The 14,064-nt window shown below is 33.9% G+C and overlaps 1 protein-coding gene across 1 annotated transcript in view; it reads left to right on the top strand.

Moving 5' to 3' along the window:
- Nucleotides 1-1,386: 1,386 nt before the first annotated feature.
- mid (midline) overlaps nucleotides 1,387-14,064 on the top strand; it is a 99,836-nt gene continuing 87,158 nt past the window's right edge. Inside the window, exons 1-3 of the mRNA XM_068764732.1 lie at nucleotides 1,387-1,723; nucleotides 9,521-9,682; nucleotides 12,649-12,811. Coding sequence (XP_068620833.1) covers nucleotides 1,573-1,723; nucleotides 9,521-9,682; nucleotides 12,649-12,811 — 476 coding nt within the window. The 5' untranslated portion in view covers nucleotides 1,387-1,572. The remainder of the gene's footprint in view (nucleotides 1,724-9,520; nucleotides 9,683-12,648; nucleotides 12,812-14,064) is intronic.

Raw genomic sequence — 14,064 nt, 5'->3', positions numbered from 1 at the left:
CGGGCGAACTCTCATTTTAACGATCCTAATGCAGAAACATGTTTCCGTTTTGATTAGGCTGATCCGTTACAACAATATTATTACGAAAACTTTTTAATTATTAGTATGTCAAAAGTTAATTTTTTTTATTTCATGTATGTATATATTATAAAAAAATGTCACCTATTACTAAAAATATTATAATTTTTTAATTTTATTACGATTTTCCGTACTACGGTTGTCTATAACAAATTGGTACGAGTGATAAGATCGCGCATTCAACTTTTTTACGTTATTATAACTTTATAATAATTTAAAAACTGTATATTGTTTATATTTATTATACACGAAAAAAATAAAGAAAACTCTTTGTGTTACGTATACGATGAAAAGTGTTAAATAAAAAAATTAAATGGATATTGGAGCCACTAAATAAAATTAGGTTTCTAGATCACACAAATCTAATAGAGCTTTTTAAACTGGTATATAAAGTCACCACATCTATTAGAAAAAAGTAAATCGACGTAAATTATCGGTGTGAAAGGGGTTTCCGTATTCAATTCAGTTTTTTTTTATCAATAAAATGAATAAATATGTACTCGAATATGACATAATCTAATATCTCTACATTTTAAAATTATATATTTTCGAATGACGTCGCAATTGTTTGGACTTAAATATGAATTCTGTAATATTTCCAATAAACTTTATTGATTTTATTAGTAGTTAACTTGCAATTGTTAGTAATATTTTTTTTCTATTGTATATGGACATTAAGTTGTCCCTTTATATGATAGACGATCATTGATTATAACAGACAGATAGCGTGAAGGTGAACAAATTATTAAACAAACCAGAAAGTATCGCTATAGTTAATGATTTCTGCTTCAGAGTTTTTCTGTGAATATTGGATGAAATATTTAGCATGGAAGTTATAGCGAAATAGGTTTATCCCTTTCGAGCATTAGTTCGTTTGAATCGATGAAATAGCGTTCTCTCGCTCTGATCCACTGGATCGTTACAATGGGCGGTGCGACGACTGCGCACGGGCATGTTATACCACGTAAACATGTTATTCTTTATTCATTCAAATTTATAACATTACTCTAGAGGCACTTTTATTTTAAAATATTTGGTGGTCATGTAGTTACATAAGGGTGAAAATAGAAATGAACGATTAGGCTGCGTAAGACACAGACAGCTCCATCAAGAGTGAGCGATATGATATGGAATACAAATTAAATAATAATGCTATATTGTTATGAGCTTAGTAAGGGTGCAGGCGTTCGGCGTGGGGAGCGGTGACAGCGGGTAGGGCCGCCAGTGGCCGCACGGGGAAGTGGCGCCGCCCCGCGCCCCGCCCCGCCCCGCGCGTCGCTGCCCGCGCTCAGTTCGCGTTCAGCCGCCGAACCGCTATCGCTTATGTACGTATTCGGACGGCTTACATGTGTTCGCACTAACATTAAAGTCAATCAACATTAAATCTGTGATCAAGTGTGAAAACTGAAAATGGCCGTGTTTTAGTTGAGACGTATGGTGGGCGATGGGTCGGACGTTGTTGATGAGATGGCCGTTTGAGAACAGAAACCGTTGATGGATGTGGAAGGCGCGGGGTGCTGGGCCGGCTGCAGAATGGTGGCGGAGGAAGGCAAGACCAGGGCGACGGACTTCTCCATTGCTGCGATCATGGCCCGAAGCGCCACGGAACCGCGCAGTCCCGCCGCTCGCTCGCCGACACATATCGGTCAGATAGGCCTAACTTTTATTACCTCCTGCAATTTTTTACTGCCCTTTTTTAGGCTTTTATCTATTTAAAATTATATTATGTTTGGATTCGATCCACCAAAATTGGAAATGCCTTTTCAAGGACCTTGAAGAAATATTGTTCATTTAAATAATCGTAGTAGTTAATCAGTACTTACTGTTAATGGCTTTAATAAAAAATTATTTGGAAAAAAGTTTCTGTCGTACTGTACACTTTTTTCAGGTTTACCATAAAATTGTTATAATATTTCGTTCTGCGATTGACACATTCATATCACTAAAACATATTTGAATTAGCCAGTTAAAGCATGCCTTACTTAAAATTCATAAATGTTTTAAAATTTAAACGACGTTTCTTTCGATCGTTTACTTTTTTTATAAATGTGCTATTTATTGGGTATAATTTACTTTCAATTACAAAATTTATAATAACATATTTAAATTAAATTACACAATGTAAGAACAATTTGAGAATATAATAATATGTTGACGTTTTCTTAATATGGGCACTTGATTTATTTAATAGCAACTTTAATTTACATAATTACGTTTACAATAGCGCAGTTTCGAAATTCTAAAAAAAAAAAACAGAATTCTAGTATATCCTATAAAACTAGATCCGACGGACTAATTTTAATAAAATATGGTTGACAAATTTATTCACATTATGTTTTGTTTTGCTTATGTACAAAAATTTAAGATTGCCGCAAGTTTTATTAAAAAAAAAATCGATATTAAGCATTGAAATCAAAGCAAACACTAAGACAAATACTACAGGATTTCAAATATTTATATTTCTCAATGAGTTTAAAAATAATCAATAATCCTATTGGAATTAATTCAGCTGTTTGGTCTTATAAGATTACATTTCTTATAGGTAGATAAGCCATTTGTCTAGCAAACCACCTATGTACAAAAAATTTCAACTTAAAATTATTTTACAAATAAATTAGAACGCCAGAAAACTTCTGGGAAATATTTATTTTATAAATCACACTTTTTTCATTTTATTTAAATCTCCCATTTGTTTTCATTTCCGAAAAATGTTTAATTTAATAGTGTTTTATAGTACAAAGATAACAGTCGGTGATATACGGTTCAAGAATAAAAACGATGATTAAAGGAAATATATTCGTCCTGTAACTGTTAACCTTTGCGTAACTAGCTGAAAAGTGCGCTTTGTTAGATGTTAACAGAAGCGCGTACTTATAGATATCACATCTACTTTAAATTTACTACAAAACAGGAGCACGCATATATTCTGGTTTAAATACACTGTTGCCAGCAGTGCTAAAAGATAAATTTATCGTATCATTATTATGTATTAAGGTAAGAAGTCAAAACTTCGTTGCGCAAAATGTATAACATTAAATATTAACATTTCGTATCATTTACGTTTAGCGTTGGGAAAAGATAATTGTTACAATTTTCTCGTCATATTTACTAAAAAAAACATTTTTAAAGGTTGTTTAAAAACCGTTTTCCCGTGCCCTCACGTCCTACTTCTCTTCGAGTCATTTCTTTTAATACCTTGCATTCTAGATTAGATTTTTATTAGGGTCGGTTGGACGTGGTTTCCAATCAGCGTCTTCCGAAGACATTAAGAAGGTCATCTTTCCACCTCGTTGGTCCGTCGTTTCCATTGCAGAAGCATCCTCGTCTTTATTTCTCCCTGGTTCTTACACCGCAGTTCTTTTAGTTCGACCTTATATGAAGCCTCAATTATGTATTAAATTTTATAAAATTCATAAAATCTTTTACATTACAATAATATTGTTAAATAGGTCCTATACGACGCACCTTATAACAACCGTGAATGTTAGTATTCATTGATTTTGTTTTATTATTTGTTTGGACCTCGTAGTCTTTTCAAATAGAATACTTCTAGCATTAAAACAGCACCATCGTCCGAAATGTTACCACGTAATTCATTCACTCTACGCCACAAAATATCCCTGGTTATGAGCGACTTAAATGACTGTATTTCTGTTCTTATGATGAAAAATATTACTATTGATCGAGAACACGGTCGGGCGTAGGCTTCATAGATTTCCAATAGGATTAATTAGAAGCGCCTTGCATCGAGAACTTTCTAGTTACTTTAACAAGGTATTCGGGTATTTTGTATGTGGACGTCTTACGCTTGCCGGTTCACTCCAGAAGCTTAAGGCCCAAGTGGCTGCCTGTCTACGCATTACGTTGCCTGCCTATTACCACTTCAATCTGTCAATCTGCTGGGCTATGTCGGGTTCTTTCAAACTCCTTATACCAGATACAATCTCATAGAGAAATTCCGAGCTTACTCCTCCATGACTTGTAAAGCGACGGGCTCATGCCGATGATACTTGAAGTGGGACTACGTATCCGTGTTGTAAGTCATTACCGACAACACACATTGTCAGAATTTTAAGAGAAAAAAAGAAAAAGTCACAATGATAACAGAGTTACGGGTTTCATTATGGTTGTCGCCGCCTATTACATTGATTTAAAAATATATTTAATGTAGATAGTTAACATTTTATACGGCGTTGAAACTTATTATTTACCACCATTCATTCATTATCGATTACAAAATCCTTAATTTTCATAAATAGCATAGACACAATAATGTCTGAATTAAGCGGTAACTCAGAACAAAGTGCAACTATCAAAATATATCAAACATTAATTAAAGCCGTTAATATTTTATTTCAGATCTCTATATATCAGACAATATGTCTATAACATGTCAGTTGAATTCTACTCTATTCTATTTCCAATTAGAAAAGTTTTCTAATTTGTAGGACCGTAATAATAAAAAGCTTTAGACAAATCAGAAAAGACACCAAAGCGTTACGTGATATTTTTCAGGTCTTAAAATTATTTTGTACATTGTTGAAACTGATTTTTTTACAGTCCGTTAAAAGTAATAAAAAACATTTTGTAACTTGAAAATAGTACTTTATCTTTTATTATTTTTAAATTTTTTTACGTACACATCATTCTGTGATTTATTTTCAATTTGTGATTTAATACATAACAATTTCTGTGGTGTATTTTTTATAATTTTTGTTGCTTTATTAGTTAGCAAAAAGTTATGATGGACTTCGGTTAGCTTATAGTGATGAGACTCTACTTGAGTTCAAACATGATCGTTCTAATCTCTTTGATGGTCAGCGTAATTGCCGGCATTTAATGATTTCAGAAGCCAACCTTCATAGTAATGTGGCACATTATAATTTGAGAAAAGAGACACCAACCAGAACATTCGAACAAAATATAAGTTAAATAAGGAATAAGTTAAATTCTAAAAATTCCGCACGGATATTTAGGTGTTAGAAAGCTTTGTGGTAGATGGATACTTCATATTTCGAAGGCTTCAAAACGCCATCGCTTGATTGGTGCCGTGGTATGATATTGAAATTCGACGAATAACGAATCTATTGTTATGATTCTTAAACTAAGAGACAATCTTTAGAGCAGTTAGACAATGTTTAATATATATGAATTACAACCAAGACCAAAGAAAATAAGAAAATTTCTACAACAGAGTGTAAAACTAGCATCTGTTTGCCTGTCTTGTTTTGTTTTGTCTTATCTTGTCTAACTTTATCAAGACAACGCAACAACACAACAAGGACAAGTTTCGACTTTGTAAAATGTAACTTTTTTTTTTTAAATAATTACTACACTATCGGTTTTTTGCCTGCCCCGGTTTATTTCACATCTTACAATATTTTCTGCAGAAAATTAATTAAGTAATACATAAATCTTCGTTTCACTGCATTGGCTTGCCTTAAAGATATATTTATGGGGATATACCATAATTGCCACACATGGCAAAGGAGTTGGCGATCGCAGTGTGGTAATATGGTGCGTAGAGGACGCTGCTGTACATCCTCCGGAAACTTGTTTGTGAGAAGGCGCAATCCTTTATAATTAATACACAAAGTGTGAATTATAAAAGATTGTATCCCGGTAATCGAATCCTGGACGTATGATCGCAGGTCTCAATCCTTACCACAGGGCTGCCACTGCTTAATATATTAATAGTATATAAAGTAAAATAAACTTTCTACTAATGAAAGTGAAGTAGTTATTTTTCTATTGCATATTTCTTTAAGTCGGCAAAGATACCTACATCTATGTAATACATTATCAGTTGTCGAAGAAAAAATGCAGTACTCTGTACTGTACTCTGTTATTGAAGACTTCATATTGAGCATATGTGTGCTTCAGAAAATAGCCAGACGCGCCTTTGTGCTCAGTTTAATATTGTATTAATTATGTTGTGCTTGTAAGATGAAAGAAGAAATTATAATTTCCATGTTAAATACATCGCAAGCGATATCTAGTGTACAATTAAGGTTAATTATTTAATTATGAAGGTTTTAAACCAAGAATGCTTTACAGATAAACATTAAGAAGCAAATAGTAGCAGTTTTAATTTATAATATGAAACTATAATGGTTACGCGCTATTTTATAATAGAAAAAAAATTATATTATGCCTAAAGAAGGAATCGCTTACATAAAACTTTTTATTATCGTTCATGGAACATTGTCGCCAAGAACACGAAACATTGGAATGTTAATACACAAAATTACGTCTTTGTTACAGACCTCCATCACGTTTTAGTTGGAGAAAGTACCTATTTGATTTATAGTTTTAATTAACATAATTGTGTTACAGTTTCATGCCCGACATTATATGATTATAAAAATGTACTAATTTTTTTTTATCCTACTGTGTTTTGTAGATTGTATTGCTCGTTCGCAATGCAGATAAAAGGACAATTTATTACTTAACCTAATTAAAAGTTTGTCGGAAATGAGGAGATCCGTAGACGAATGAAAGTAAGCGATATAGCCCGGCGGATTGATAAGTATAAGGGTCCGTTGGGAGGTTACAGAACTGATAGCCTAATAGGCTTTAAGGTTCTGACTTGTATATCAGTCTTGATAAGATCCAACAGGGCTGATGAAAGCGTCGTCAGGCCCTGTTGAAAAATCGGAAAATATATCTATGTCCAGATGTGGAAGTCCTATGGCTGAAATCATAATGAAGATGTTGAGCTGTAAAGACTTACTTAATAAAAATTCTCATATATATTTTTTTACTTGTTCAGGAAACTTAAAAACTTACTTACATTTTAACTGGCGACTTATACATCAAGCGGTCATTACAAGTTTCCGCCTTAAGCATTATATACATTGTGAGGACGTGCAAAAGAATCATAATCTTACATATAAAAAAGTTAACTCAAACTTAAACAGTCTTATATAATACATATACACATATACTCACATACACATAAAAAATCGTTATTTTAAATTCGAGAACCAAAGAAATCGTTTATTAAGTTCAGCGTATTTGTATATACACGATACATAGTTCAGGAAGACTCAGAAAAAATTAAAATAGATGTTATCTTGATCCATAATTGTTAGAAGATGAAATTTTAATATGAATATTCATGAATAGATTTAACAGTCAGAATATTAGACAGCGAAGAAAATAAACGCTGAGAACATTTTTACCTAATTGCAACGCATTGTGTGGTATAAATATTACACCAAATGTAATAGTATTACGTTGAAGTTGTTTGTAAAAGGTTGAAATTTTGATGGTAATTATTGCTACATGTGAATTCAACTGTTATATCGTCTAAATAAACATTGAAATGTATTGACACCGAGAAAGAATTTAAAGATGCCTTTACGAAATCCTTTGAAAATGCCTTTACAAAAATCATTTTAATTATTTGATGACATTTTATGAAGCAAGATTACTAGTAGTTTAGGCTCTATAAACAAACGCATTAAACTATGGTCAATAATGTCGACTCGTATCTTCTATAAGAGTACAAAAGAGGTTCCGGTCTCTGTTGCCGTATGTATGATGGCCGCTGGCGCCTTGAAGTTTTGGAGTTAGCAATAACTAATAAATAATTAAAACCACTATTAGCCACTGTAGTGGACAGACCTTATTCGTCGTCAGAGGACGCTGGATACAGTGGGTCCCCAATCTTATTGGAAATCTTTGGAGAAGACTATAGCCGTACAAATGAAATAATGATGATAATATATGATGCAAATGATGGAAGTACGCAAAACTAGTGAAAATTATTCTGGCTTATAAATGCATTATTTGATGTTAAGATTCAGACGTTATATGGTTACATTTCACAATAATATTTTATGAAACGTATTAGGCCTTAAAAGTAAAAATAGAATGTAAGCGCCGTACGGTAAAATTTTAAAAGATGTAATATACAAATATACACGTAGTTGATTACGGCTCACAGTTTTTGTTCAAGGGGTATGTTTCCCAACGGTGGGAACATCGCCATGTTGATAATCATATATACTAATGCTAAGAAAAATTAATTTAGTCCTGAGATAGAAGAAGCTGAATAGGTGCACAAGCACCGAACTATATCGATTATTAAAAAAAACTATTAAAAAAATCCGAGTTCTAATTCCGTGTATATGCCAATTACGCCCGGTAAGTCAATATTCAGGCGAGTTTAAATGATTCCTTCGCCTTTCTGGTCGTTTCACCATTAAGCATGACGAAATTTTTTAACTATGGGCTGGTAAAGCAGTGGCTCTCAATACTAATTGGAGTAGTTTGCGCGAACGCAGGCGTCGCGTTGCGGCCGCGTTCGTTATTTAGGATTAATTGTGCGGAACCGAGCATATTCGACACCGACCGGGCCCTCGCGACTTGTATTGAACTACATTTTTATGGCGCCGTTGATCGCTACTTTGTTATTGCCTGCTTACATTATTTCATTTTTAATGTTATAAATTCCTAATTTATGTATTAATTTGTGTTTCCTTTACAGTTCTTTTGTCGGCGCATAAAATGCAACAGCTGTTTTGATTCTAACTTTCGTTACCAACGGTTTTTATTATTTACCCTTTTACGTATTCTGATTCTGACGTTATAACTAATATAATATTTATATACTTAGTACTATATGAAACAATAAATTTTATCTTTTTTTCCTTAAAATTTATTTCAAAAGTCTTAATCTTTTGAAATGTTTTAAATTTTGAAGGAGTCCAAGAGTAAGGAAGGAGTCATAATTCATATTTAAATAAATAGTTACCGCTCATCACAATTTGTGTGGCAAAATTTTAACGAGTCGTTGATCATATGACATATTAATTTATATTTTTCTATTGGACTGCGACATGCCTGTAACTTCTTGCATATAAAAAGTTATTTTAAATACGTAATTTGAATTTAGTAAAAACTTTTTCTTACTATATTATATAATATCAGTAAGTTAATTATAATTTCAGAAACCTTTAATTTTTGCATTAGGTGTATCATAGAGCTATATATTCACGCTTTTAAAGGTTTTACCCTTATAACCAATACCCCTGTATCTGTTAACACAATCCTAATCGTATAAGATCTTATCAACCCATGACGCCGGCAGTAGATTTTAAATTGTACTTTATTATTTAAAATCAACTTTGTTTTAAATTTAAGTCAAGACACAAGAAAGTTTCAGTTTCGCTTGAATCTTTGAATAATTAACACTATGACATATTTTGAGGTTACAACTTAAAGATTTTCTTGAAAGAGAATGATTTTATTTAGTTATAAACGTGCACTGAGGTCATTGGAAGACGCTGAATGTGGATGTAGGCCGCTCACATCAGGTCCTTTCGGAAATCTATAAGGGTGGGTCTACATCCTACGTCTGAAATGTCGACGATGTTAGTCGCCTACAAGGTTTGCATTGTATTTCCTGGTTTGAACGTATCTTTTTAATCAGCAGGTTTGTCGTCGCGGCAGAGTTCACCAGCGTCACTCAGCTCTCCCGCATCGAGCTGCCGGTCGCCGGTGCCTGATGAGGATGTGGAGGTTGATGTAGAGCAGTGCTCAGACGGTGAGCGTGACGCCTCCGACCACGCTGTGCCTTCGCCCGCTCCTTCCTCAGGTATTTGACCATATCATGTTAGACCTATAAGACATGTCCAACCACTGTAACATCTAGAATCGTGGTACATGTGGGCCTAGTCTGGATTAATTAATGCAACATCTGTCGTGGTTCAAATCTGGAGTTACTTAACTTATTTTACGCGAATTAGCGCCATAGATGGGGTATAATGTTTATCACATTCTTAATCATCATCTTTTCACCCGTATGACGTCGATTGTACATAGGACTTTTTCATAGATTTTCAATGGCACCGGCTGTAATCGGCCTGCATTGAACATCTTACATACATACTTGTACATTCTCATCTGACGTATATATATTTACGTCAATGGCTAGAATTGCTTAAATTAGCAAGAATTAATTTCGTCATAAAATGTAAAGAGTCGTATATTGATTTACGCAGACTCGGTGATATAGATGTAAAGTTTGAAAATTTTAAATTTATTTTAATATTAGTTGTATTAAAATTTAGTTTTTCAGGTCTATACTCGATTCTAAATTGTCTTTGGAATGTACATCAAAATTATTTGGATTAATATATCTATTAAACTAAAGTTAAATTCATAATGTATAGTAAAGCTACGGCTCAAGATTAGAATTTGTAATGAATAAATATACGAAAAGATATTGTAATTATATTATCAATCAATTAAAATCAATACAACGTTAACGTTACGTTTTTATCCAGTGCCTGAAGGTGTCTATGACCAATGTTACCAATGATAACTTACGGGGCTGAACCGTTGTCTCCCGCTTTAAATCTCTTTGGCTCACTGTCACTAAACGAGCAATAGAGAGTGTATTCGTTTATGTAATTTCTCTACGAGATCTTTTTAAGGATAAAGAGATCCGCAGACGAATGAAAATAATTGATTTAGTGAAGCAGATTGGCAAGTTGTAGTGGCAGTGAGCAGGTCACCTAGCGCGCAGAACAGTTGGCCGATGAGGAGTTAAGGTTCTGGAGAGAACAGGGATTGGCAAGCGTAGCGTAAGACGTCCAATCAGTCCAATTGGGAATCTATTGGCGGGGGCCATGCTAGACACCTCTGAGATTACTAGAGCTGATATTACGTTGTTGAAAATGTTATCAAAAGTTTAAAAATACTTCGTTTATGTAAAATTAAAATATTTATTAATTCTACTTAAACGTTAACCTAATATTTAAATGAGGTTTTATTAATTACCGACTTATCATAATTAAGCGACAAAAATTTGATTTGTATACGTAAATTATGATTAAAATAAAACTTAAAGTTCTTCAACATTTTAGTATCAATTATAAATGTACACACAATTGAAAATATGATAATAAATAATAACATGAACGAGATTTAAATGGCTGAAATAAAATATAAGGAAACATTACATTGACATGTAATATCTTGTTAATTACAACTTTAAAAGCTTTTGCAACAATTTCTTTTAATTAGATTTTGATTCGTCACGCGTATGGTATCAGACATTTATTTAAGGAGATCGCTAACGGTTTTATCAAAAAATATTTTGTGTAATTAGGACGTTGCGGACTTTGACGTACAGATCATTCATATTATCTAAAACAATATTAATGCTGACACAAAAGTCAAACTAAAAGCTTTAATTCAGTTGTAATATTAGTTTGTTCTGATCGTCGGAAGGCGTATGCGTATAGCTTCCAACTGGACGTATTGAAAATCTATTGGAGAGGCATATGTCGTGCCAATTACTATTGTTCGGACTGTGCAAAGAGATTTGCAGAAAAAAAAGTAAACCAAGAATCGAGATTTCTGAAAGCTTATTCTTGTTTATGGCAAGCGCATCGTAAGAAGTCCACCAAAACAGGGATTAGACGATCTTGTCGATGTCGTCGAAAGAAGCTGGATACAGGCCGCTTTCAGCCGATCTTATTGTAAATTTTAATTGAAAATTATTGTTTATGTATCGACTAACTTGTAAATCAGTACAAAGAATCTAGAATTTAGGAAGTGCAGCAAGCACTAAAAATGGCTCCATCTATGGCAATCATTAATGACATAACAAGAGTAATAGTTCAATAGTGAAGTTAATAAATACAAATTAAATATCAAACGTAAGTCTCATTGTATGCAACACGTGATATCACAATTTGTAATGATCGGAAAGACGCATAACTGTAATTATTCTTTTGACACACAATACCTTTGTACTCGCTGATTGCGACGTAAAAAGTAAATTGAAGTCATAATTACTGACTCGGTGATTATCATAATAAATAAACTTTCTTACACATCGCGTTCTCACAATGCCTGCACGTGATCCGATTCGAGTGAATCGGAAAGGTGGCATTACTAACTGTTTAAACTAACCTATTGCTTTGACAAAGAACATTATAAATACACTTTGGATAAAATAATTAATGACTTAAACATATGCCTGGTGTTAGAAAATTTACTCTGTCTGTTTTTTATTGTATAAAGTTGCTAAATATAAAAATGTAACAATATCGGAGTTTTAAAAAATAAACTTAAAGTATGGGTATTATAGATCTTTATGTTTTGAACATCCAACGGTCTGGATTTAAAAATAGTAAATGAATATACGAATGATTTACGGGTCTTATGGTTCTGGAGTACAGACCACGTACTCTGGCATGCGTAGAAACAAGGACATACGACCTGGTTAAGATCTAGGAGGATGCTGAATATAGATAGGCTGAAATATTCGGGGGACTCGTATGTCCAGAATTGAGCGGCCACTGGCTGAAATTATGATGATGAAATAAGCGTAACATAAAGTAATTCATCTTCTTGTAAGCAAACTTAATATAAGTTTTACGAGATTAAATTCTTTAAACCTAAATGTAGTTGCTTATGTTACGGTACATTGTAATAGCGATTGTCTTCTATTTCGACCATCTTTAACAGAACGGCTGGCTATCGTTTATAAAGTTGTAATCGCTAAAGGTAACACCGCACTAGTATGTTCATGTAAGAATACTATTGCAGAACTAGGGGAGAGGGACACGCCGTCACCAGCGCGACCACTGCCACCGACCACTTCCTGTAACTGCGAGGAGCTCCTCACAGTGGACTGCCAACTCGAAACTAAAGAACTTTGGGATAAGTTCCACGACCTCGGCACTGAGATGATCATCACTAAAACCGGCCGGTAAGCCAGAACTTGCAATTATTGTTTTAAATTTGTATGCTTGTTCTCCGATGTAATTTTATTTGTTCTCTCTACATTACGCAATAGTGCTACATAACTAAGCGACAATTTAGCATTATGTGCATTTCATATATTATTATATGCATCACATCTTGAAAACTTTGTTTCTTTGGAAAGATATATAATAATAGAACAATCGCATTACGTAAGCCGTACAGAGTTGGTAGTAAAGAAGACGCAACTTCAGAATGTAGTTGCTCCTAATTACTCGGAGTCTCATCTCCCGAATTTAATCTTTCACTTCTCTAAAATCGCAACTGAATTAATTCACTCCGCGATCGCCCTCCGTAAAAGGGTTCAACGGGATGGATTCATCAGGCAAAGTGGCCAATTCCGGAATAATTACTTCGCGAACCCGCCCGTCCTTCAACCCTTTAACGAGATAAATTAAAAGTACATTTTTTCCTAACAGCGCCGGTTAACTCCGGGCAATAAATTTACAAAGCCCCAAAGACAACAAACGGCGCCGTAGGGGAGGGGAAGATGTTTTTATAGTCACGCAGAGAGGTTTATCTAAATAATTGCGCAGTCGGTGGCGGTGAGCGGAAAATTGGCATTGTGTACGCGACGGGGACCGGGCCCGACCCGCGTTGCATTTTGTCATGTCTATCCACCCTCTTTACAACGACAGACAAAACATTGACATTCGCGCTAAATTGTTTCATTAAAATATAACAAGTATTTGTTTATTGGTGTCAAGACAGTTTTGTTCGCCATCTAAATTGTTTTTTTATTTTATTTTTTTAATTTATTAACCTTTATGGCTCGTAATTAAACCAGCGATCTATGATCGTAAACCAAATTACTTAACTCTCTAATCTCCCTCCAAGAGGAGGATTGTGAGACGACAGTATGAACATTACTAAACCAATAGTTTTAACCTTTCCATTGTCAATAATACTTCTGGCGGTTGTCCAAGAAGGCGCTAAGATGATAACGATTTCGACCTCTTTTCCTCGCTAAATGTTAACTGTTCTCTCTATGAAACCACGCCGAATCTTGGTATTGAGACGTCCTAAATTTCCGGCTTAAGACAGCGGATACGAAAAGAAAGTTTTAACAAATAGTTTAACAAATTTAAATAAACATTTACCAACAGGTGAACCACGTAGTTTGTGTATGTAGCGTAAAGCAATAACTGTATTAGTTAACTTAATAGAAACTATCAAAAAGCGTGGCGTAATGGACTAGTT

The sequence above is a fragment of the Battus philenor genome, unplaced genomic scaffold, assembly GCF_028537555.1.
Source record: "Battus philenor isolate CCGP_79_NKW_IND1 unplaced genomic scaffold, ilBatPhil1.0.hap1 SCAF_2, whole genome shotgun sequence".
In the NCBI taxonomy this organism is placed as follows: domain Eukaryota; kingdom Metazoa; phylum Arthropoda; class Insecta; order Lepidoptera; family Papilionidae; genus Battus; species Battus philenor.
Note: the sequence above shows the minus strand (reverse complement) of the source record. Positions and strands in the feature narration are given on the sequence as shown.